The 26,660-nt window shown below is 40.5% G+C and overlaps 1 protein-coding gene across 4 annotated transcripts in view; it reads left to right on the top strand.

Moving 5' to 3' along the window:
- The window catches only part of NCKAP5 (NCK associated protein 5), a 1,043,181-nt gene that overhangs the window by 903,143 nt on the left and 113,378 nt on the right, over window positions 1-26,660 (top strand). For all 4 annotated transcript variants that reach the window (XM_040228410.1, XM_040228409.1, XM_040228412.1 and 1 more), the window contains 3 exons: window positions 4,321-8,075; window positions 8,964-9,141; window positions 16,398-16,476. In XM_040228410.1, the coding sequence (XP_040084344.1) occupies window positions 4,321-8,075; window positions 8,964-9,141; window positions 16,398-16,476 (4,012 nt within the window). The remainder of the gene's footprint in view (window positions 1-4,320; window positions 8,076-8,963; window positions 9,142-16,397; window positions 16,477-26,660) is intronic.

Raw genomic sequence — 26,660 nt, 5'->3', positions numbered from 1 at the left:
CAGTTTCCTTATATTAAAGAAAATCAAGGTTGGGATTGACATACATACACTATTAGTATAATGTATAAAATAGACAACTAATGATAACTCACTCTATAGCACAGGAAATTCTACTCAATACTCTATAATGGCCTCTATGGGAAAAGAATCTAAAAAAAAGTGGATATATGTATAATATAACATTCACGTTGCTGTACACCTGAAAACTAGCAGAACACTGTAAAGCAACTATACTCCAATAAAAACTAATTTAAAAGAAAAAGAAAAGTGAAGAGTACAAGAGTGTGGAAGCCCTGAATCTGAATATTTGGAGGTCAGTTTTCTATCATCTGTATAAATTTAGTTTATAATGTCAGAAGTATAAAAAACCAGGGAACGTCTATAACTCAGAAAATTCAGGTGAGGAAGGACATTTGTCATACTCTGAACAAGAACTGAGAAAAAGATTTCAAGCTTGAATTTAGAGTTTATTCCCTTGGACTCAGACTTACAATGCAAAGTGCAGAGCCTGGGGTGATGTCAAAACTGTTCTTGCTAAGATGTTCAGAGTTCTGAATAATGACTGCTAGGGATCTGGCTTTTAGCAGACTGGGGAGATGGTCGGGAGGGTGTTCCCTCTCTTTGTCTGAATATTGCTGGCTCTCAGGGCCCCTCGCGCAGCACTTTTCATTCATAGCTAATCCTCTCTCCCTCTCAGCCTTTCTTCTTTTTTTTTTTTTCTTTTGGCTAAAATTTTTCCAGTTAGAACAAACCTTGATCTTTTGGAGACATCTCTTCCCTGAAAGAGGAGGCATAAGGTTCTTCAGACACTTCTTGCATACTCCAGTAGACATCACCCAGAAATTTGACAGTGTCCCAGCTCACAGTGGCCGTGGAGTACCAGCATGCCTGTCACATTCCCAGAGAAAAGCCTTAATTCTCAGGGATCCAGCAAACGGACCCAGTCCTATTAAAACATTTTAAACGGCATTAAGAAGCTTAAGTTCTTACCATGTACCAAGTACTCATTTAGTATTAACTGCCATAATAAACACATACAATATAAATTTGAACATGAATATTAGCTTACACAATAATAAATATATGACCATTGGCTCTTTGGAAGTTTATAAGTATTTTATTTTTGGTATTATTTTGTGTAGAAACAGAAAGGCAGAAATGAAACCTTCATGAAATGCACTAGCCTGCCCTTCTGTGGAGGAAAATGGCTCTAGTTACTGAGTAATTACCATGTGTCAGCTTTGTTAGCACTTCATAAGCACTAGCTCATTTAATGATCATGATAACTTATTACTTAGGTTTTCTTATTTCCCCTCTTTCACAGAGGAATAACCTGAGGTCCTGAGAAATTACACATCTCTTTCAAGGTCTCATAGCCAGTAAGTAGAACTGAGCAGTTGGCTCCAGAACCTCAACTATTCTGCTAGACTTTGAATTAGTCTAAAACTTGGAAGAGTCCCAGGTGTTGGGATGGATTTGTTCCCATAAGACCAAGAATGTTCTTTAATAAAACAAGAACAAAAAAGAATGCATGAAACAGTTATCTATTTAAGAAATAGAAAAGAACTGTGGACATTAAACCCCGGCTGCTACCTTAGCAGCAGCATCATTCAGCCACTACCCTCCTTCCAGAGCAACTCTCTTCTGACTTTCCTGCAAAAAATGAGGAGCTCTACCCGACCACCTCCCCAACAGAAGATATGTGCTTCTCTTTCTCAGGTTTTAAGATTGTCTCCAACTTTTCTCAAGTTATTAAGTACCATAACCTTCTGTGGAAAACAGATTGAGGAATGTGGCTAATCTCACAGGGTAGGGAGCCTGGGCCCTGGGAGCTTTGCAGCTGCTGGCCCTGGGGATGCATCATACCACAGTGTGGGCATGCTGTGGGGCAGGAAGGAAGTGGGTGGGCTGACGCAGAGCACATCTTCTGTGGATTGAACAAATCTGCCCCTTTCAAGCTCTGATGGAGTACTTCTATCTGGCTTCTCTTCTTTATTGTGCATGTGACATCAGAATCATGGAAATTCTTAGAAACCCAAGCTGTGGCAGTCTACTCACTGGTCAGTCTACAATACCCACTAAAGGGATTTTTTTTTCTGCTTTCCAAAGAAGTTTTTAATGGCACAGCAGAGGAGGAGAAGGAGTCGGGAAAGGGAAGCATCACCAAAATAGATCTCTCCACAGCAGCTTCTGACCCTGGAGAATTTTCCAAACAGAATATATAATTTGACTTAAAATTAAATATACATATAACAATAGAAAAAAAAAGACACGTTGATAGCAAAGGTCAGTTTTATGAAAACAAAACAGAAAAAAGTCTTCAGTGTAAGCAAATGCAGGCAAATGCCCACTGCTTAGTAAAAATCTGAAATTCCAAAGTAAGTTTGTGACATTGAGTTGACGTCTCCTTATGAGCAAATGCGTGAGTGTTCAGGGTCCCAGGATAGCAGGGCAGCTAGTGGAGAGGCCAACGGGAGCTGTAACTCTTAGCCAAAATTGGTACTGAGAACATGTATCAGATTCATTCATAGACATTCTTCAGCATTAATTATACAGCCTTTTTTAAAAGAGTCATTAGTTCTGAGCCTCCTAATTTCCCTGAGTGCTAGTTTGTGGTTAAACTCTGCAACTTTCATTCAGAAGAGGGCTGTTGGAGTAACCTATGGTCTCTATTATGACTTTGACTAATACAGAGGGGAGAACAGAGGCTAAGCCTGACTCTAGCAGTATCACTTCAAGATTAATGTGCAGTCTTTAGCGCCAGACTGCCTGGTTCAGATCCCCATGCAGCCACTTCAGAACTGAGTCATAGAAAGGGCCCAGGAAACCAGAGTTGAAACTTTTGCACTAGCTCTTCCTTGACTGTATGATCTCCAAAGGACAGATCTTGCTGAATCTCAGTTTCCTTCCTCTGAAAATAGGATTGGTATTGTCTGCTTCATGGTCTTGTTCTGAAATTAAGTCAAAGTACTGGGTCAGTGGCTGGTACACAGCAGATGCTTGGCCAGCATGAGTTTCCTCCTCTGCCATTCTGTTTCTTGCTAGCAATATTTTGATAAATGTGAATGTCTGAGGAGAATGCCATGTTTTTTCTATGTCATTTCTTGGTCACTTCTCCAGAACTAATACTGGTATTTGGAGAAATATGAAGAACAGGAAATTGACCTTTCAAAGTTAGTAGGTCAATCATTGCTATGGGTTCTAACGGCAAATGGCCAGCTGCTCTATGTGTATAAATATTTCACAGATATTCACTGCCTATCAAATAAAGTCTTGGAGCTGCATGACATTCTAACTTTCAGTCGTTAGAATGGAAGGGACTATAAGGCCTGGACCAACTCACTTTTCCTCTTACCCTCTTCACCTCCCATAAATGCTGCACAGTGATCTAGATTGATCTATTCCCTAAGTGTTCCTTAAGCATACTTTTCCAATTAAGGTATTTGCCATTCCATTTCTTCTACCTGGAAATTATTTCCTCTAGTTTAAAAAATATATATATTTTAAAATTTTATTTATTTATTTAATTCTGGCTGTTCTGGGTCTTCATTGTGGTACACCAGCTTCTCACTGTGGTGGCTTCTCTTGTTGCAGAGCACAGGGACTAGGTGCAAGGGCTTCAGTAGTTGCAGCACACGGGCTCAGGAGCTGTGGTACATGGGCTCGGAGCTGTGGTACACAGGCTTCAGTAGTCGCAGCACACGGGTTCAGGAGTTGTGGTACACGGGGTTAGTTGCTCCACAGCATGTGGGATCTTCCCAAACCAGGAATCAAGCCCGTGTCCTCTGCATTGGCAGGTGGATTGTTATCCACTGCGCCACCAGGGAAGTCCTCCTCTACTTTTAAACTAAGGCAAACCTATCCATCTTTCTAGGACTAAGTTTGTTATAAAAATGAAGGAAGGAAAGAAGGAAGGAGAAGAATAGAGAGAACTTCTCTTATATGCTTTTTGTGGTTTTTCAAACACACCTGTGGTCTCCCTCCTCTGAAACTCTAGAGTACCTGCTAGTTTTCTATGTCTCATTTGCTCCCTTGACTTACAGTACTTGAGCCCAACTTTTCCTGGGTCACCTGCTCCTTGAAGGCAGGAACCTTATCTTGTACTTATCTATATCATGCACTCCTTAATGCAGGACCTGGCAAAGTAGAGTTTTGCTACATAATAAACTAGTTTTCATTAACTAATGAATAAATACATTTATATGTGAATATTTATTAACCACTAGGATGAACTAAGTTTAATGATGGCCTTTTCCTTCTATAAACTGGTGATCCACAGGGCTCAATCATGTCTAATATCTCCTCTTTCTTTCCTAGCAGTCATCACAAAATTGGGACAAAAGGTTAAGTATTGACTCTTCGCTCCCGAGTGGCTTTGCTAGTCCTACAGATGAACTACCTCCGACTCGCATCAAAGAAAGCCACATTTTGGAAGGTCTAAGAAAGCTCCAGAAGCGAAAAGTGTTACTTGAACCCCCATCAGTGATAACCAAATGGGGTTATAAAGATTGCATGAACTCCAATGAAGGAATCTATTCTCCAGGAATTAAAAGTAGCAGCCTGAAGGAATATCCACCCTGCAAACCCACAGACACAGGGAGCCCCTGCACGGATCCCCACAAGGCATTTGTTTATGACATGGATTCTCACGACGAGGCTGATGAGGACGCTTCCTCCTTAGCCTCGGTCCAAGTGGTTCCAAACCAGGGCTGCAGGCTGCACAGTTGTAAATTAACCCACAGTGTCTCTGACAGCCTCTTTGGCTGGGAACTGAATGGCAAACACTGTTCAGAAGTCACTTCCTCGGTCTACTCCAGGGAGAGGCCTGAGAAGCTGACCGGTTGTGCCAGCAACTGCCCCTTGGAGCAGAAGCTGTGTCCAGGCATGCAGGGGCCTCGGGTACAGACAGAGAAGGTATCACCTAGCCAAGGCTGCCAGACCCTCAGTCTCCAGCCCTCAGACACCGATGACACGGAGACCCTGGATGAGCTGCACATCGAGAGCAGTGATGAGAAAAGCCCTTCAGATGTGTCTGCAACCGCGGATACCGACCAGTCCACGGAGAACCTGGATATCCTCACAGGATTTGAAAAATCTTCACGTGGGTCTCCTGAGGAGGAAGAAAACCAAGTACCCATCCATTTAGAGAGCAGGCCAAAGACGTTTAGTTTCATTAAGCAACAGAGGGTTGTAAAACGGACTTCCTCAGAAGAATGTATTACTGTGATATTTGATGCAGAAGACGGCGAGCCCATTGAGTTCAGCTCTCACCAGACTGGCCTTGTTACTGTTACCAGAAAGGAGATTTCCATCCATCAGGCCCCTGCTGGGCCCCAGGTGGAACACACTGAACTTTCACCTCAGGGAATTGCTCATTCACAGCCAGGGGCTGCGGCTAGAGACTACCCTTTTTTAAAGAGGTCTGAAGAGGAAACTGAAAGAAACATTCCACAAGATGAGGTGGATGATACTGCCATGGCGCCTGCTGTGTCTTTCCACCCCAGGACAGTGACGCAAAATACTCACAGGCTGGCCAAGCCAACGCATGTCCCTCCATGCCAGAGTCATTCTAGGTCATCTGTGGGCACAGGCATCTGTCAGAGGAAAAGTCTGACAAAAATACCCACCAGGGGCAAATCTTCACCTCAGAAATCAAAAGTAAGGGAGCCTGAAGCCTCCCTTATCATGCCCTCAGCTGGCCCAGTGACTCTTGAGAAATCACCAGCTCCAGCGAAACTCTCACAGTTCAAAAAGACTGAAGGTCCAGCTCCCCTTTTTGATTTGCAGCCAGATTCACACATTCCAAAACCCCCCACTCAGCTTCCTCATGGCTCCAAGATGTCCAGCAGAAGGGATTGGGTCCAGAGCTCCAAGAGTCAGATTCTAGCATCACAGTTGCTGTCCAGGCCCCCCACTGAACGGAGTGACAATGGGGAGCCCCCCACGAGGGATAAACACTGTGATCCAGGGCCAGAGCCCGGGGTGAAATCTCCCTCCCCACCATCCCCTCCGGGCAGGTCGGTCTCCCTACTCATTAGGCCCAGTTATGACTTTTTGCCTCCACCTTCATCCGCCAAATCCGAAAGAAGGGTCCCCAACGAGACAGCCAGAATGGTATTGAAATCGCCCCCTCTGAAAGGATCCTCTGCTCCTGTTATTTATTTTAACCAGACCCTGACAGATGTGCAGGGGAAGAAACCATCTGTGGCCTTCAGAAAGTCCGTCTTCACTCCCTCACCGCCCTCTGCAGAAACAGCAATCCAGATGAGAAGCCCTGCTCACAGCCCCTCCAGCTCATTTGCTGTGATGGTCCCGGAGAACCCAAAAGTCTCTCCAAAGAGAAATGTCCCCAGAGCCCCACCTCACCAAACACTTGGGACCACACAGAACAACACAGGGTTACAGACTCCCAAGAACTATGCTTCCCCCCGTGAGTCACTGGAAATACTGTCCTCCAAAGGTGTATCTCCAAGGAGAAAAGAACAGTTGAATGGCAGTGTCTCCGCATCCTCCAAGCCTTCCTTCTTAGGGGTAAATGAATCACCATCATCTCAGGTTAACAGTCCCTCATCATCAGCATCCTTCAAAAGCCATAACCCCCTACATGGTTGTCAAAACCTTCATGAGAGAGAACTGAAAACTCGCCTCCCAGTTGGGCTCAAAGTTTTCATGAAGTCTCCCCAGTTGCTCAGGAAAAGTTCCACGGTGCCAGGGAAACAGGAAAAAGACAGTCTAAATGAAGCTTCGAAAACCTCCGTGGCTGTGAGCAAGGCTAAGCCAGGGGCCTCCAGAAATCCAGCCAGCCTTCAGACCACAGGAGGGGAAAGAAATGCATCCCCAGTGGGTTTACCAGCACAAGAGAGTTTGGCCGAAGGGCTTCCCCTGGAAAGAGCAATGCCAGAGTTAGTGGAAAATAGCATGCCTGGGGCTGATAGAAAAGATGGAGTAGAAAACAGGTCTGTGAAAAGATCCCTGTCCTCCAGCAAACCACACCTGAAACCAGCTCTAGGCATGAATGGAGCCAAAGCCCGCAGCCAGAGTTCCAGTGCTCACTCAGGGGAGAAGCCCCCCACGCCCCCCACAGAAGGGCTGGGCAAAGTCCGGACACAGATTATTACCAACACCGCTGAGAGAGGCAATTCCCTCACCCGGCAGAGCTCTTCCACCGAAGGCTCTCCCAGCAAGAGTGCATCTGCCCCTGTGTCTGATGGTCTCCCCAGCACTGGGAGGCCCCTGGGACATCCTTCCCCCAGGCAGGGTTCCTTGGGGAGCACAGGCAGCTCCAGCAGCCAGCATGGGAGTCCAAGCAAGTTGCCTTTGAGGATCCCTCCAAAATCCGAAGAGCCCCTCACCCCAGCTGGAACAGAAGAGCAGCAGGCCTACGCCCAGGGAGAAGGCCCTAGGGTGACGGTGCCTGAGGAACCAGGCAGCGACCACTGCAGGTGCCCACTCATCCCAACAGATAGCTCCGGAGGCCCACAGAGCCTGGGGAGGACACCACATCCCAGCAGTTTCACAGCAAGCAGGACCTCCAAGCTAGAAACTTCTGGAAGGTATCCAGACACTTCTACAACCAGGGCCGGTGTCGTAAGCCCAGAAGCCCCCCTCTCACCCACAATTGAAGAAAAGGTCATGTTGTGCATTCAGGAGAATGTGGAAAAGGGCCAAGTGCAAACAAAGTCCACCACTGTGGAAGTAAAACCGAAGCCGGGGCCTTCTTTTGCCAGCTGGTTCGGTTTTCGGAGGAGCAGACTCCCGGCTCTCAGTAGCAGGAAGATGGATGTCTCCAAAACCAAAGCAGAAAAGAAAGATGCAAAAGGTTTAGGGTTTGGAAACAAACAGCTGAAATCAGAGAGAAAGAAAGAGAAAAAGAAGCCTGAGCTACAGTGTGAGATGGAAAATGAACTTCACAGGGACATCGAGTTGGCAGATGGTCCAGACAGTGGTTTGCAAAACAGAAATAACCTGAAAACACCGCCAGACATTTACGACCAAGTGAAGTTTGAATCAAGAAATAGACCCAGCCCTGTTCCATGTTCAGCGAAAGATACCTTTATGACAGAACTTCTGAACAGGTATTGTACTGGCAAAGAGAGTGGGAGGGTGGCAGTGTGTAGAGCAGTGTAGGACCCCACCCCACCCCCAACCAGGAGAGCTTCTTGTCTCCTGGATATTGAATGCCAGTCAAGCATGCTTTTCAGACAAGCAGGAATGCATCATAGCAATCTTTTATACATTAGCCAGAATTTAAACAATGGAATAAAAGTTAGCAATAAAATGATAATTTAGTCCATGTTACTCTGTTAACCAAACCAATGGTCTTTGAAATTAAAGAATGGTAAATTTTATCAAGGTTGATAGAAATTCAACCTACACTAGAAATCATGAGTGGATCCACATGGCATGAAATGGAAGAAAATTACACATACATTTTAAAGGATGCTGATCTCACTTATTGTACCAAACAAACTTACACTTAAAACTTTCCAGAGATAATTACATATTCTGCTGATCTTAAGCCAGAATATATTTAGCCATTCTCCCCTAGTCTCCACTCTCATCCAGGGCACCACATGTATATGTATATCTGAGTTGCTCTGCTGTGTACCTGCAACTATGATAACATTGTTAATCGGCTATACACCAATATAAAATAAGTTAAAATGGAGAAAAGAAGAAATATATTTAGCAATCACTCCTCACAGGTTTTTATTTTATACTCCACCTCATCTCACAAGCAGTCATAAAAATAAAAACAAATTATTGTATATCAAATCTAAATATACACACTGCTGGAATAGCAGATGCAGATTTGACCAAGGCTAGTGAGACACACTTACCACTCAAAGGTTTAAAGACAAGGAGATATATGGAGGTTACTTTAAACATTAAAGGATTGGGATAAATAGAGTGATTGAAGAAAAGCAATGTAATTGATCAGAGGAATCACTTTCTACCTGCAGAGTTGATAAGAAAGCAGCTCAACAGACGCAAAGTGGATCAAATAATCTCTCCTGTAGGAGTGTGTTAAAGGGCAGCTCCCAGGGCTCCTCTCTCACCAGCAGCTCTCTCAGCGCTCAAGGAAACTACAAGAAAAACATCAAAACCAAAGCAGATATGGAAAAACTGAAAGGCTCCCTGGTAAGTACTTCACCATCCTGGTTATAAAGTGTTAGGTCCCTATATGGGCTAGTTAGGTTCTGTCTACTTTTTACTGATGAAAATACAGGCAAGAGATGACCAGGAAAGAGAAAGTTAAAGCCAAAGAGAAGAGAGAGAGAAGTCATGGAGACACTGTAACAGAATGATGGCAGATAGATTGGAAGGGTCCCAGCTCCCTCCACCCATGCTGCTGCTTTTGTAGCTCTCTTTTCAGAACCTTAGTGTGATCACAGTGCAGGCAGTGATGCTGTGGGTGTTCACCTTCACGTTGTACCCTTGTGCTGGGAATTCGTTATGATGATTATTTCCATCATTTCCAGCAATGCAGAAGAGAATGAAAATGATTAGAAAAAATAAAAGTGCATAACAATTTAAGAGAATATTGGCTATTTTGATGATTTGATTTAAGCATTTCCCCTTTTTTCCTTAAGTTGTATATACTGATCAATCCTACCTAAGATAGAAGGAGTTAAGATTCAAGGTATCGTTTTTGGAACTTGACTCCCTATCATTTTGTTTTTTAATTATGAGGTTCAGAACTCAGAGGGTAATTTCCTTTTAAAAAATGAATAAAAGGCATTTCCCCGGGATATGCTAGTTTCAAATATTTTTGTTTTAAAATTATCTTAAATTGAACTTCCTCTCCTTACATTCTTTCTGTTCTTGCATCATTGATCTTGTGATATTCATTGTTTCTCTATGTAAACTTTAAAGCACTCGAACCAAAAAAAAATCTCTTTGCAGAATTACCATATCCATATATTTGTGTACTCATAATAAAAGATTATAAAATATACTATGTACTACCTTTTTTCTTTCCTTTTTCAGGAAAACCTGAAAAATGAAGGAATTAGTCATGTTTTTCTGGAGTGGTTCAAGAATAGAGGAGATTTTAGTAGTAATGATGATTGGCATTATTATTAATTATTAGTTAATAATAATTAATCTCTAGGGCTCCTTAAAGTTTCACTTTAATTTGAAACAAATGTACACTTAAATGCCTTTTTTTTTCCCCAAACAGCTCTTTACTCTAAAAAGCTACAAGGTTGTTTTTTTTTTTTTTCCAGACTCTGAAATGGTATGCAGACTATGTTTTTTGCATAAGTTTTTTTTCTTTCCCCTTACTCTTGCTCTTGGCTTCCGTGATATCACCCTTTCTTGAAAACGTAGATGTCCCTTGCATTATAAAATCTCAAATTAGAAGTGTATCTAAGGCTGCCCTTGTAGTGTCACCGAAAGAAAGAGAATAAATGTGTGGAAATGTGCAATATGCTGGAAATTCAATCCAGCTGATCTAAAACTTTGATAGCCTGGCAAAGCCCCTTATCAGAGGCACTCAATTTAACTATGCCCCATTTAAGATGGTTCTGACAGCTTGGGGTATATCTTCACTGTACAAAAATACCAAAAAGGGAAAAAAAAAAAAAACACAACTGTTTGGCTTTTACAATTTCATTTTTACTTTCCTATTACTTCCTAATGGGAAAGTAATTTGCCTTGCTTTTCTTCTCTCATTTTCAGTCTTTTACAATGTAGTAACAAGTTTCATTTCATCTTCCCAGAATATCTGCAAGAAACACTCTTATTGTTTTCTGAGAATAAGGATTCCCTAACCACTCCAAGTATACATAATCCATCAGCTGTTAGTCACTCAGTCATGTCTGATTCTTTACAACCCCATGCACTGTAGTCCTCCAGGTTCCTCTGTCCATGGAATTTTCCAGACAAGAATACTGCAGTGGGTAGCCATTCCCTTCTTCAGGGGATTTTCTTGACCCAGGGATTGAACCTGGGTCTCATAGGCTAATTTTCTAGTTAGCTGCAAGAAGAAATTAAGACATGCTGGGAAGCTTTCAATATAGAGAAATATTATTAACCTAGATAGTTGACACGCTAGTCATTTTTTCAGATGTAAAATGCAATTTTTTTCATCTCTATGATCATCAACATGGATTGGACTAAAATTACTAATTCTAGAAAGGACAGTGGCCATAATCCCCTTTGGGACTATTAAAAGAAAAGCAGTGAAAACCTATTTATTATATGTTATCAGTCTATATGGAAAGGAAATTAGATGCAAAATAAGATACATTCTAATACCAGAGCACACTGATGTGAATGCTCATTAACCTTTTAAAATCAAGAGTTTAAGGGAATTTTCCTTTGCTAGGGCTCAAGGTAAATGTGCTATCTGCTTCTTATGTTGCAAGTGTGTTGCAAAAAATTATTCTCACAGTAGTTATTTTGGGTGAAAATAATAGCATACTTTTTCGCTGAATAAAATCACTCTTCAAAAATCATACCAAGAACTTCCCTGGAGTTCCAGTGGTTAAGACTCTGTGCTTCCACTGCTGAGGATATGGGTTCGATCCCTGGTCAGGAACTAAGATTCTGAATAATGTGAGATGCAGCCAAAAAAATAATTTTTATGCCATAATATACCATCATCCTTGCCCTTTACAAACTAAGACTATATTTAATCACGAGAGTCCTGAGGCTTTTTCATTATTTTAATCTGTGTCCGTATGTTCAGTCGCTCAGTTGTAACTGACTCTTTGCAACCCCATGGACAGCAGCCCAGCAGGCTGCTCTAGCCATGGTATTTTCTAGGCAAGAATACTGGAGTGGGTTGCCATTTCCTTCTCCAGGGGATCTTCTTGACCCAGGGATCAAACCTGCATCTCTTGTGCTGCCAATCCGCATTGGCAGGCAGGTTCTTTACCACTGCTCCACCTGGGACGCCTTTATTTTAATCTATGGTAATATAATAGAAAAATTATTTCTGTAATATAACAAGCCCCTGTATGTAGCATACCTCTGTTTAATTCATTGGTGACTGCATATCCATTTTCAAGATTGCTAGATGCTTTCTAAAATACGTGTAAAAATCCCATTAACACTTTAGCGAATTAAATCTTTTTCTGTTTTCAGAGCCTTAATTAGAGGCTTATGTCCCCATTTATGCCATGATTTACAGCCCACTTAGCTCTAATTTTTGTGTAATTTTGACAAGGGCCATATTACTTTGTACTTTTACTTAAATTATGCAAAATCATTATAAGAGGGGGAAAAAGGCATCCTCGGAAAAGATTGCAGCAGTATTAAGTAAATAAGTCAGAAAGAAATACATTCTCCTTTCTCTAGGTTGTAGAGCCTTCCTGTCTATGAATTTAGATAATTTTCTGAAATGAGAAGTCTCAAAGGAACAGATCCTGTTTAACTGTCACTGGACAAAATAAAAATCACTAACAAAATTAACAAGATCATATACCTGGAAAGAGAAGGCCATTTTAATATGGGTATTTTAATTTAAATTATGAGTATTCTCTTCACCTAGTATCACATATGTGAAAAAAATCACATATGCCAATAATAAAGTATCAAATTCAATCCCATTAAAGTTGTGGTGATGAAGTAGTATAAAATAGTACAATAATTATAAAAATTGTTATCATCTTATTAAGTTCTGCAAAATTTTAGAATTTCAACATCTTTAATTGAACACTTCTGTTCTAAATACAAGAAGCATGCCTATTTTACCCACCTCCTGCAAAGCTTTCTAAATGACTGACTTTTCTAAAGGTAATGCCTTCCAGGAGTTTTCCCTCCAAAGATCACTTCTCTCATCTCACAGAGGTTCATTATGTTCTTTTCCTTTTCAATGAGCTTTAACATCAAAATGTTGTTTTCTGGGAAAGCAATTCATGTTAGGATGATTCAAAGAAGAAATATACACAGAATTCTAAATGAAGGATGTCCCCCAAATACTGGGTTTTATTCTGCAATTATGTAGATATTTGTCAGCAGTGAATTATTTTCTCCCTGTTTCCTTCTGTGTCCTTTGTAACTCATTCCTCCCAGCCTTTTCTAATGGGAGAGGTTAATAGAATATAATGGGCACAGTGACATTTAATAGTTACTTGTTAGATACTGGTATTTTTTTTAGAAACTGGTATTTAGTAAGCTCTTGACTACAACTGCAGAGCTCAAAAGATGGGCAAGAGTTGAAGGTACATGCACCATTAAAAAATGCCCAAAATATTGACAGCAAACTGAAACCAAATTAGCCCACATTTGGAACTTCCCTGCTGGTCCAGTGGTTAAGACTTGGTGCTTCCAGTGCAGGGGGTATGGATTCTCTCCCTGGTTGGGAGACTAAGATCCAGCATGCCCCATAGTGTGGCCAAAAGAAAAAAGTCCACACTTGTCTATGAATCACTTGCCATTAATACTTCTTACCAAGTGGGACATTACTGACTTTGATTTGTATCTGTTTCTGGTAGAGCAGTGGCTGAAGAAATTATAAATCTCTAAACACCATTGTTTGCTGAATCCGACTTTTTGGTTTTGTGACCATTCCCATCTGTGAAGTGCTTTGCCATGTGAAGAATTCACTTTGACAAATTCTTCCTCTTAAGCTGGCAGCGCTTTGCCCCCTGGAAGTTCCACAACCTTTTGCCAGCATCCAGCCCCTGTGTGATCAAGAGTGAAAATTAATTTTAATTTCAGCCTATGAAAAATATAATTAGCAAGGGGAATCTGCTGCCAAAATAAATTATGCCCCTCATTTCCATAGGCAAATGGATTTTTTTTAATTACTCACCACTTTGTATTGAAATCTATTTGTATGGATAATTAGAGCTGACAAGTGTGCCATTCTAAGACACTATCCTATTTTCCATTCCTTTGTTGATTCTTCATCCATCCCCTTCCAATTCAAAATTTCCCCTCATAGGTCATCTGCTCCTCATGGATCATTAGCCCAGAGGAACTGAAGGAACTAGAGGCCTGACTACAAGCCCAGTTCCTCTGGTAAATACCCCAGAGGCCACATTTAGCATTTGCTGTTAAGCAGTTAATTCCATAGAAAAGTTCTGACAAGGAGCTAACAGGTAGGAACTCAAGATGGCTTTATTTTCCTTCCTAAATATGATACTTGAACAGAAGTGGTGGTGAAGTTCCACAGAAGACACTAGGAAGAGAAATGGGGCACTTACACATACACAGAAAATTTTTTGCTACTCTTAAATGAAAATATGGTTTTTGTGTATTTGAAATACTGCCTACCTAATTGCTAGACACTAAGAAAGATACAGTAGTTCTTGGGAAGTTCTGGAAAGAATGAGTGTGACCATATGGTACTCTCTGAAAAAAATTAAATTACAGTGATGAATAGGGGTCAAGAGTGCCCATTCTTAAAACTGAAATTCTTTTATAACCTTAAAGAGATCACCAACCTTCTCTAAGCCTCTTTTGCTTTATCTCCCAAGAGGATAACCTTGTTCTAATTATTGGATTCTTTTGTTCAGTATTTCACAGACTGACAGAGATGTTGACTCATCCACCTTGCAGCACCCCATTCAAGTTTAAAATTGGTTGGTTTAGAAAAACCCAAAGGAAATACTATTTTACATAACAGGTGTGGGAAAATATGGAACATCCTGTCATAAGTGTTGGAATGGTTTGAAAATATAAATAGACTTCCTTGATATTTCTATAAATGAGGATAGAAATTTCCTGTTGAATTCTTAATGGAAATGAAGGTGTTTGGATCTCCCTCCTTTTGGGTTTCTTGGCAGCTTTGTTACAAGAGGTCACTGAGCTAGGTGAACTTTGGAAGGCAAATAAGTAACATAGTCTTGTTGATGCTCACAGAGATGTTCCTCTCTGCCTTCCATAAATACTAGAAACAGAGCTGGTTGATCGTTCCCTTACTCCCTAACTCCCTTCCTCCAGATGTGCTAACAAAACAGTGCCAACAGCAGACAGATTATGGGGAGAGAAAGAGATGAGGCATGACCTCTGGATACTCAACCCTTAGCACACTCTTCTTGTGAGGGTTCAGATAGCCATTGACAAACCCCCTTGAGTGTGCCATCTTCTAGCTATTAGTATGTATGGATCATGCACCAGCTACTTCTGTTATTGGAACCATAGTCATGAAATGTAAATAATTGGTCTTATTCCATTAATTATGAAAAGTAAGAGATAAAAAGTAGAAATCTAAGTCTAGCTCAAGGTCAGTTTACAAGTATATGACTTTCTATATTGTAAGTATAAAATAATGGCTTCTCAGCCTTCAACTTGAACCCCTGAAGAAATTCACTGACAACCTCTAGTGAACCCCCACTGCATTCATTGCACAGTTCACATTACTATCACTGGGTGGCTGGAATGCACTTTCAAGGAGATAGATATTCAGGATCATTCTGCCAAGGACCATAGCTATCTTGACCTTTTGGCCAAGTTTACACTGGCATTGTTCAGTGGAAATTGGAGAATGACAAAATTTCACCAAATGAACACAAATCTGAAACCAGATTTGCTGTGTTTGAATCCGGGTTTCACCACCTGGACAACTGCTTATCTTTTCCGTTTCTTTAGGGCCCTTATCTCCAAAATGGAGCTGACAGGAGCACTTAACCTCTGAGCATTGTGAGGGCTACGACAGAATAGGTGTGAGGAACTTTAACAGCTCCTGATGCACAGTAGTTAAGCATCGGCTGTTTTTATTACTACTGCTACTAGACTGGGAAGTACAGGGCATGAGTTTTAGTTCCAGTGTTGGCATTTTTGGTATCTTTAAAGAAAGTTGCTGGATTTCAAAACTCTCATTTGTGAAATACTGTGATTTTATTAGATTCTTGCTCAAGTTCCATCTGGTACTCCTCTGAATTTTTGATGTGAAAAAAATCTAAATAAATGTATCACTATCCTAGTTCACTGAGCACGCATCATAGTCACCTCACATTTCATTCTGGAAAGAGCAACAACAAAATAACATTTTCTTAGAGTTATATTCTAGGAAAAGGTCAAAAGATCTAAGTGTATTTCTTTATTCTCATTAAAATAACTTGTGGGGTAGTCACTGTCCCTGGAAGAATTATGTTTCCTTGACTTAATTTTTCCTAACAGCTCTGTTACTGACTTTATTAACTATTTAAAAAAAAAAAAAAAGTACCTAAAGCTGTTATCTCGAAAATCTTTGCAGAATCAGATACCCTATAAGAGCTGGGGTTATATTTCTGAAAATATGCTCTTATAATTAAAACTTGTAATAAAGCCAAGCAGTAGAGTAGGGTAAAATGAAGTAAAGAAAATATATGTGTATATATGAACATACACTCAGACACATACATACCCATGTTTGTTATATAATGCACCAATATTCTGAGGATTACAAAATCAATTTAATATAACACATAAGAACTCACAGTATTTCCTTGTTTCTGCAGATAAGAAAGGCAAATGAACACCTGCAAGAGGATGAAGAAGATACAGTTGCAGACTCTGCATTTCAGAGCCATACCATAGGTAAAAATTCATGGCTCCAGGCGTCTTTAACTGACATTTTCTACATGCAACCTTATTTCAGAGAGGGCATATTCTTAAAAAACATGTCTCATGCCCACTTCTACCAGGATAGGATTTTAACTTCTGATACTTGGTTATGTTTATCTTAAATATTGGAAACTACCATAAAATAAATGGTTCACAGCACAGCCTATGAAGAAAACATAGGTGTTTACAAATGCAAACTAAGGTGAGACCTTGTCAATATACAGTGAAAATGATACTGATGTAAATAATTTCTGAGGAGAAAATCAACTTTGAATTGATCCAGTTTCTATAACTGTCTCAGGAAGCACTACTGTTGGCTTGAAATGTGGAGAAGTAACTTTCTTACACTGAACACTTTTTTTAATTGAATATGTTTTACCCAGAGAACTAAATAGATACTGTTGTTGTTTAGCCACTCAGTCATGTCTGACTCTTTGCGACCCCTTGGACTGTAGCCCACCAGGCTCCTCTGTCCATGGGATTTTCCAGGCTAGAATACTAGAATGGGTTGCCATTTCTTTCTCCAGGGCATCTTCCTGACCCAAGGATCAAACTTGTGTCTCCTGTGTTGGCAGGTGGATTCTTTACCACTGAACCACATGGGAAGCCCCAGATTAAGTATTTACAGCTTGCCAAAATCTCCAACTTACTCATTTTCTTTACATTTCTGTTAGAACCCTGATTATAGGTAGTCCTGTCTCAGAGATATATTTGGCTTGTCAGCTCTGTCCTAGAATTTTGTATGAGCCTACATTGAAGGGACTCAGGTTTCTAACACAGAGGGATTTTCTCAGCCTGTTTCCATCAGCCAGGAGGTAACTGGTAATAGAGTAGCTGTCTATGACCGTGATCCTTGTCAGGAAATAGAAGATGTGATAACAGCTCTAGGCCACCTTGGACATTTGCAAAATTAATTGTTCTTTGGGCTCTAGAAATAGCTGTGAATGTAAGCATGCTAATTTAGTTTTACACAAAACTTCAAAGCATAAAGAGTCATTTTTTCAAATCACATTTGGGTGTATGGACAGTACCGGTTACTGTACTCGGGGGTAGGACAGCCCCACAGATGTCGGTTTCTGTTATCATCAGTATTCACTGTGCCTCTTCCAGTTCTTTCCCTGGAGTACCTTTAGCTGCCAACTCTCAGTGTCTCATCACTCCTTGCTCCATGTTGGTATGTTTTGCAGCTGTTTTTCTAGCTTACCCAGCTGTCTTCTTCCAGCTACAATTTACAGTTTATCTCAGAGATTTATTGTACCCCCAAAGTTTAATAAGATTGGCACACCATTGTTACTCTTTTCTGGTGTAATTGGGAATATAAAAGTCTTAACAAACAACAAAATGAGTAGAATCTGAATATTTTTATTCCAGAAAGACATCCTTTAGTACGGTTGTCAATGTAAAATGCTTAAATTAGTATTAGTTCTACATAGTTAGCTAATATGCAAGTTAAGTATTATTCAACAACCTTCAAAAATGGCACCGTGTAAAGCCCCACTGAGTCATCATTTTTCTATAATGAAGTGTTCTTGGGCTTTTACAGTAACATATATAAAGTTAGAGGCTGCATTTTGTTCGAGAGAGCTGTAGTTATCTGGGTACTTTCTATAGACTAGCAATCCTCTAGATCTATACTGTTTGACATGATAGCCAGTAGTCAAATGTAGTTGAGACTCAAATTCATTAAAACTACATAAAATTAAAAATTCAGCCCCTCAACTGAATTTTTCAGTTGCATTAGCCACTTTTCAAGTGTTCAGTGGCCACATATTCTGTATGGCCTGTATGAACATGTCCATCATCACACAAAATTCTTCTGAAAAGTGATGGTTTAGGATACTTTCCTGGAAGCAAATTTGAACTCTGTTTCTGAGGAATGACTTGGTCTTCACATAATTGTAGACTCGTCTCCTCAAACTAGTGGCGACCTATCTGAACAAGCTGCTATTGGCAGCAAGTAACAACAAAACTGACTAGCCATGACTTAAGTAATAAAGTCACTGAATCATCTTATGTAATTAAAAGTCTGAAGGAAGGCAAACATAAAAGAGGAGCAGCAGCTCAGCAATGCTATCTAAAGCCCTGTTTATTTGGATTTTTTTGTCCTCATCCTTGTCACTTCTGGTTGAAAATTGATTCCTACCACTCTAGGCATCCCAGCTATATTCAGGACACAAAGTGTAAGGAATTTAAAAAATTTTTCAGAGTCCTCCCCGCTATAGACTTAATATTACATGTCATCAATGAGAACCAGATCATAAAGCCAATCTTAGGTGCACAGGAAGCTGGGAAAGTCAGTATGTTGCTTCCCAGCCCCTGTTGCATGGGATAGCAGAGAGAAGAGAGGTGAAAATGTTCTCTGAGTTAGACAATCAATAAGACAATCAATAATATTACCACAGGCCTTTTAAAAAGTTCATCCATTTCAAGACTGAGTGACATTCTACAAATCAAGTGGTTATTTATCTTTAGTGCACAAAAATGACTGAAAAAATATTTTAGCACCCGAAAATCCCAAAGTTCTTCATTTTGTCTAAGCTAAATGTTATCACATATCTTCCCAATACTTACAACCATCGTATATTTCCAATTTTCTCAGCAACTGAGCAAATCTAAATATGGTCTTAAAACCAAACAGCTGCTAATATCTTTGACAAAGAACAACAATCAGAAAATCTGTGAAACTGAATGTTTATATTTCTGTGGTTAAGGATAATCATGTCAGTTTAATCAAAATGGTATGAGTTGATTACAAAACAAGATATTGTTAACTTGTTCTATATTGAAATTCAAGATTCATGAATGAAGTAATACAACTAGATTTTTTTCTTTAAAATTGCCCTAATAAATATCAGACTTTCATGTTAATAAGCAACAAGCAAATGACCATACTAGCCTAATAGAAGTATTAACATGAATGATCACAAACACCAATTGTTCTTTCTTGCTGTTTAATTGTAATAGATTCACCCAGTGTATTACGCTAATTATCTAATAAGATTAAATGATCAGTAGGAATTCAAATAACATTACCTCATATTAAAAACATCAGCTAATGATAGCATCAAAAATAATCTAAGAGGAGACAGGGGATTTGGAAATTCCTTTAAAGAGGAAAAGATGTCTTTTGAGGAATTTGAGGAAGAAGCGAAGCAGAATTAATGATAACCAAGAAAACAAGGCTGCATGGTAAACTCTTGTGAAGTGAAAGATGTGTGGTATTTCCTCAAATCTAAAAGAGTTGTTACGGAGTGGAAGTTTGCATGCTCAACACACAGTGAGGCCGACAAGGCAAAACATCCGAGTTTGGAGCAGAGAAAGGTTTATTGCAGGGCCCTGCAAGGAGATGGGTTTCTTGTGCCTAATAAGACCCCAAACTCCTGGATGGGTTTCAGCAAAGCACTTTTAAAGGCCAAGAGAGGGAGGGCTGTGGTTAGTTGTTGCAGACTCCTTAGTCTCGGAATCAAGAAGACCGAGACCGACTTTGTTCTTGCAGCTGTCCACATAGGTCAGATCACAATATTCCTGTTAAACCTCCAACAAGACAAATATTATTCTCTGTTCTGCAACTTTTTATCTCTGTATGAATGGACCCTGAAAGGTCAGAGTCATGAGAATAAGCTATTCTATATATTTCAAGGTATAGGTAACTGTGCTTTTATAGAAGGTGCAGAGCCAGCATGACTAAGCTTGAGAAAATGAACAGACCTAATATGGAGTCAGATTTGTTCTTCCCTGTTACAGAGTTACAGAGAACAATTTGTCCAGTAGCACAGTGGGCAAATGTTCCAGTGCCTCATTGTGGAACACAATTTGTTTACTCTCCTTTATTGGCTATGTATACTCCTAGTCTCTTCTATAGGACCCCTTCTGTCTCCCACTACCAGAGGAGAGTGTGACAAGGGACATGGTCTAGTTCTGGGTATCTTGAGGATCAAGTTTTCTTTGTTTAGCTCTGTAAAGTTGCCTTGGTGCTGTCCTGCCCAACTCAGTAATTGCCTCCAAGAGCTCTCCTGTTGTCCTTCTTCATCACTCCCCAAATAGTCTTACAGCAGCTAATATACTAGCAGGAGGATTGTGATGCTCAGTAAGTACCCACTTTGACTTACTTAACAGACCATACATCACTTTATTTCCATTTCCCCAAGGTGTCTTGCTTTCTTATTCCTTGTGTCCATATAAACTCTAGCTGTCTAATCTGGTAAACTTACGCATGTCAGTAAGTTAGATTAAACAGCTATTTTTTTTTCAGATGATGTATTTGCATTATAACAGGGACTCAAGAAAAATTCTACCTCTAGTTAAGAGGAACTCTGGGGAGCTAACATTTCAGGCATACACTGATTTGAGCAAATTATAGGGTGAAGAAGAAAGGACGGGAATTAACCTGACTTTAGACAATGAAGAGCACAAGAAGCAGTGTAGCGAGGAAATGAGTTATTTTGCTGTATATAACCCTACTTTGTGTAATGGCCTGCCTGAAAGTGAAAAAGTAAGACAAGGCCATGCTGAGCCAAATAGAAAAGATTTGAATCTCCTGGTACAATGGCCATTTTTACCTCTGCAGCACACAGAACTTGTTCTTGTAAGTTCTGACTGTCCAACCATAAAGTACCTAATCCATGGTAGTAATGTGTCTGGTCTGGAGTCTGGTAGAAATAGAAGGGATAAAAGAGTCAAATGATTCATAGTTATCATTGTTGAGGAATCTTGACACCAAACTGCGATGAAGGGCGACAAATGCAGCATCTCTTTTGCCCAGTAGAAGAGAGAAGACCTGACCTGATGTTGAAATATCTGTATCTGTGGTTCTTCAAGGGACAGGGAGGGCCTCACAGATTCTTGAATCAAGTACCTCATTTACCTGGAGAACAAGAACATGAGCCTAGATATTTATCTCATCTGAATGGAAAGAACTCCAAAATCTGTTCAATACTTTATTGTATTAAAGTCCTAATGTGATTTGGTTACGGGCTTCTCAGATGGAACAGCTGTAAAGAATCTGCCTGCTAATGCAAGAGACACAGACACAATTTCAATTCCTGGGTCGGGAAGACCCACTAGAGTGGGAAATGGCAACCACTCCAGTATGCTTGCCTGGAAGAGCCCACAGACAGAGGAGCCTGGCAGGCTGCAGTCCATGGGGTCCCAAAGAGCTGGACACAACTGTGCAACTGAGCACACATGCACAGTATGGTCAATGGTGGTTGTCCATATGTGGATTATACACTTTCAATTAGCTAGATCACAGTTATTTTTAAATCCAAGACTGGATTTCCCTAATTGTTAGCACCAGTAGGATTAGGTTCATATGGGAGGGAAAGAAATTACAGTAATTTATTTGAATAAGAACAGAAATTTCTTTCTGTATACCTGACAGGGCACAGGGAGGTAGTTCAGGCTGATAGCACACCCTCAGCCTCCTCCTGTTTCATTCTCTGCTTCATATGGTCTCCATTCCCAAGGCCACTTTCTGGCTCAAGATGACTATTAAAAAACCATCCTTTCTGTCCACTTTCCAACCCACAGGAAGGAAGAGCGATGAGGAAGGATATGGTCCATCCCTTTAAGAATACTCCCCATCGCTTGACCCGTCCTTTGGGTAGCACTGCCTTGGCTGGCACTTAGTCACACAGGAGAAGAAGCATTAATCCAGGCAGGAGAACATAGGTCCAGAACAAAAAATTTAAAATAAATGGAGGTTCTCGTAACTCTGGAAGAAAAAGACAGTGAATATTAGAGGACAAGGCAATGGCACCCCACTCCAGTACTCTTGCCTGGAAAATCCCATGGACGGAGGAGCCTGGTAGACTGCAGTCCATGGGGTCGCGAAGAGTCAGACACGACTGAGCAACGTCACTTTGACTTTTCACTTTCATGCATTGGAGAAGGAAATGGCAACCCATTCCAGTGTTCTTGCCTGGAGAATCCCAGGGACGGGGGAGCCTGGTGGGCTGCCGTCTCTGGGGTCGCACAGAGTCGGACACGATTGAAGTGACTTAGCAGCAGCAGCAGCAGTCTAACCCACTGCTTGCCCCCTACCAAGGTTATCTTCTTGACAGTAACAAATAAATTTTCACTGTCATTTAAGAAGACCATAGGAAAATAAATTTCAAGAGCTGTTGGGAAAGATGTAATTAATTTCAATGATTCATGCTAGTTTTGCATGATCTGAACTACCACTGGTCTCTATTTGTACACTTCACTTTGACTAACTTTTTCAGGAAATGTATTGAACTTGAATTAGCTTGCCACCACCATATTTATGAACATATCACTGGTTAGCCACAAAGTTTAGAGGTTCAAATAAATTTCCTATGGAGTACAGTGCAGCCAGAATTTTCCTTTCTCTAAAATTAAAACCAGTAGGGACCCGGGCTCCCAGTACTGTAGCTGCCAATCGATTAAAGTCCTTGATAACTATCTGTCTTATTTCAAGACTATTACTAATTTTCCCCACTGAGAAAATTTGAAAAAGTTTAGAAATTTAATGTAGAGGGAATGACTTTCATATTACAAATTAAAATATCTCAGAAAGTTGATCAGATTTTCACAGCTTTTTGAGTGGAAGACCATTTGAGTCAAATGTCACATTTTGAATAGCATGCTGATATGTGTAGGCATAATTGTAGAAAGAGTGAGCTGCTGATCATCAAAACAAACATGAGGGGGAAGTATAAAGGTTCTCAATAGCAATTTTGATAGATAATGTTCTGTTGACTAGTAACAGATTGGTTCTGAACTGGAAACTGCATGGAGAGTAATGACTATTGGTGAGGAATAGGGAGGAGAGATTTTACATAATTTAAATTGTTAATACTTCCCAGGATGATAATATTTCTGCATTTCCAAATATTACAAATGGCATTTCAGAGATATTACAGAGTAATAGCTTGGCCATGGAAGCTTCTATCGTGGCTGCACTGAGTTTGTCCATTTATATGGACAAGCAACAAACTTCAGAGGGGAATCTTTGCATCTGGCAGCCTGAAATATAAATCCAACGTGTCATGAAGGTAGACTCATGGAAACAGAACCATGTGGCCCCTTCTGGTTAAAAATGACTGAAAATAGTAATATTAATTCCCATCCATTGAGTATCTCTTTTTTACCAAGCCCTATGCTTAGAACATTACCTATAATCCTTCTTGTTTCACTCTCTTGTGGCTAGTTCTCTGGTTTTATCATCTATACACTTGTTCCTTGAGTGCTTCTCTCTAAATACCAGAGGTAATCATGAATGAGGCTTTGGTGGAGACTTCTATATTGGTGGTGGTGTTCAGTCACTCAGTCGTGGCGAACTCTTTGCAACCCCACGGACTGTAGCACACTATATTTCCCTGTCCTTCACCATCTGCCAGAGCTTGCTCAAAGTCACATCCATCAAGCCTGTGAGGCCATCCACCATCTCGTCCTCTGTCATCCCCTTCTCCTCCTGCCTTCAATCTTTCCAAGCATCCAGGTCTTTTCTCATGAATCAGCTCTTCACATCAGGTGGCCAAAGTATTGGAGTTTCAGCTTCAGCATCAGTCCTTCCAATGAATATTCAGGGCTGACTTCCTATAGGATTGACTGGTTTGACCTCCTTACAGTCCAAGGGGCTCTCAAGAGTCTTCTCCAACACCACAGTTCAAAAGCATCAATTCTTCGTCACTCAGCCTTCTTTGTGGTCCAACTCTCACATCCATACATGACTACTGGAAAAACCATAGCTTTGACTATATGGACCTTTGTTGGTAAAGTAATGTCTCTGCTTTTAATATGCTGTCTAGGTTGGTCATAGCTTTTCCTTCAAAGAGTAAGCATCTTTTAATTTCATTGCTGCAGTCACCATCTGCAGTGATTTTGGAGCCCAAGAAAATAGTCTCACTGTTTCCATTGTTTCCCCATCTATTTCCCATGAAGTGATGGGAGTGGATGCCATGATCTTTGTTTTTTTAATGTTGAGTTTTAAACAAGCTTTTTCACTCTCCTCTTTCACTTTCATCAAGACTCTCTTTAGTTCCTCTTCACTTTCTTCCATAAGGGTGGTGTCATCTACATATCTGAGGTTGTTGATATTTCTCCTGGTAATCTTGATTCCAGCTTGTGCTTCCTCCAGCCCAGCATTTTGCATGATGTACTCTGTATATAAGTTAAATAAGCAGGGTGACAATATGCAGCCTTGACCTACTCCTTTCCCAAATTGGAACCAGTCTAGTGTTCCATGTTGAGTTCTAACTGTTGCTTCTTCACCCGCATACAGGTTTCTCAGGAGGCAGGTAAGGTGATCTGGTATTCCCATCTTTTTAATAATTCTCCACAGTTTGTTGTGATCCACACAGTCAAAGGCTTTAGCACAGTCAGAGAAGCAGAAGTAGATGTTTTTCTGAAATTCTCTAGATTTTTCTATGATCCAGAGAATGTTGGAAATTTGATCTCTGGTTCTTCTGCCTTTTCTAAATCCAGCTTAAACATCTGGAGGTTCTCAGTTCATGTACTGTTGAAACCTCCTTAGGAGAATTTTGAGCATTACTTTACTAGCGTGTGAGATGAGTGCAATTGTGCAGTACTTTGAGTATTCTTTGGCATTGCCTTTCTTTGGGACTGGAATGAGAACTGACCTTTTCCAGTCCTGTGGCCACTGCTGAGTTTTCATATTGAGTGCAGCACTTCCACAGCATCATCTTTCAGGATTTGAAAGAGCTCAGCTGGAATTCCAGCACCTCCACTAGGTTTGTTCACAGTGATGCTTCCCAATGCCCACGTGACTTCTCACTCCAGGATGTCTGGCTCTAGGGGAGTGATCACACTAACGTGGTTGTCTGGGTCATGAAGATCTTTTTTGTATAGTTCTTCTGTGTATTGTTACTACCTCTTCTTAATATCTTCTACTTGTGTTAGGTCCATGCCATTTCTGTCCTTTATTGTGCCCATCTTTGCATGAAATGTTCCCTTGGTAGCTCCAATTTTATTTAAGAGATCTCTAGCGTTTCCCATTCTATTGTTTTCCTCTATTTCTTCACATTTTTCACTCAGGAAGGCTTTCTTGGCTCTCCTTGCTATTCTTTGGAACTCTGCATTCAAATGGATTTTCCTTTTCTCCTTTGCCTTTAGCTTCTCTTCTTTTCTCAGCTATTTGTAAGGCTTCTCAGACAACCATTTTTCCTTTTTGATTTCTTTTTCTTAGGGATGGTTTTGATCACTGTCTCCTGTATAGTGTTATGAACCTCTGTCCATAGTTCTTCAGGCACTCTATCAGATCTAATCCTTTGAATGTATTTGTCATTTCTACTGTATAATCATAAGGGATATAATTTAGGTCATACCTTAATGGCCTAGTGGTTTTCCCTACCTTCTTCAATTTAAGTCTGAGTTTGGCAGTAAGGAGTTCATGATCTGAGCCACAGTCAGCTCCCGGTCTTGTTTTTGCTGACTCTACAGAGCTTCTCCATTTTCAGCTGCAAAGAATATAGTCAATCTGATTTTAGTATTGACCATCTGGTGATGTCCATGTGTATTCTCTTGTGTTGTTGGAAGAGGGTGTTTGCTATGATCGGTGTGTTCTCTTGGCAAAACTCTGTTAGCCTTTGCCCTGCTTCATTTTGTACTCCAAAATCAAACTTGCCATTTACTCCAGGTATCTCTTGATGTCCTACTTTTTCATTCCAGTCCCCTATAATGAAAAGGACATCTTTTTTTGGTGTTAATTCCAGAAGGTAGGTCTTCATAGAACCGTTCAACTTCAGCTTCTTCAGCAATAGAGGTTGGGGCATACACTTGGGTTATTATGATACTGAGTGGTTTCCCTTGGAAATGAACAAGGATCATTCTGTCATCTCATTTTTGAGATTACATCCAAGTACTGCATTTTGGGCTCTTTTGTTGACTATGAGGGCTCCTCCATTTTTTCTAAGGGGTTCTTTCCCACAGTGGTAGATATAAGGGTCATCTGAATTAAATTCACCCATTCCAATCCATTTTAGTTCACTGATTCCTAAAATGTTGATGTTCACTCTTGCCATCTCCTATTTGAACACTTCCAATTGACCTTGATTCATGGACCTAACATTCCAGGTTCCTATGCAATATTGTTCTTTATAGCATCAGACTTTACTTTCACCACCAGACACATGTACAGCTGGGCATTGTTTCCATTTTGGCCCGGCCTCTTCATT

The sequence above is a fragment of the Oryx dammah genome, unplaced genomic scaffold (assembly GCF_014754425.2).
Source record: "Oryx dammah isolate SB20612 unplaced genomic scaffold, SCBI_Odam_1.1 HiC_scaffold_27, whole genome shotgun sequence".
NCBI lineage: Eukaryota > Metazoa > Chordata > Mammalia > Artiodactyla > Bovidae > Oryx > Oryx dammah.
The sequence above is the reverse complement of the archived record's forward strand: the minus strand, read 5'-3'. Positions and strand labels throughout refer to the sequence as shown.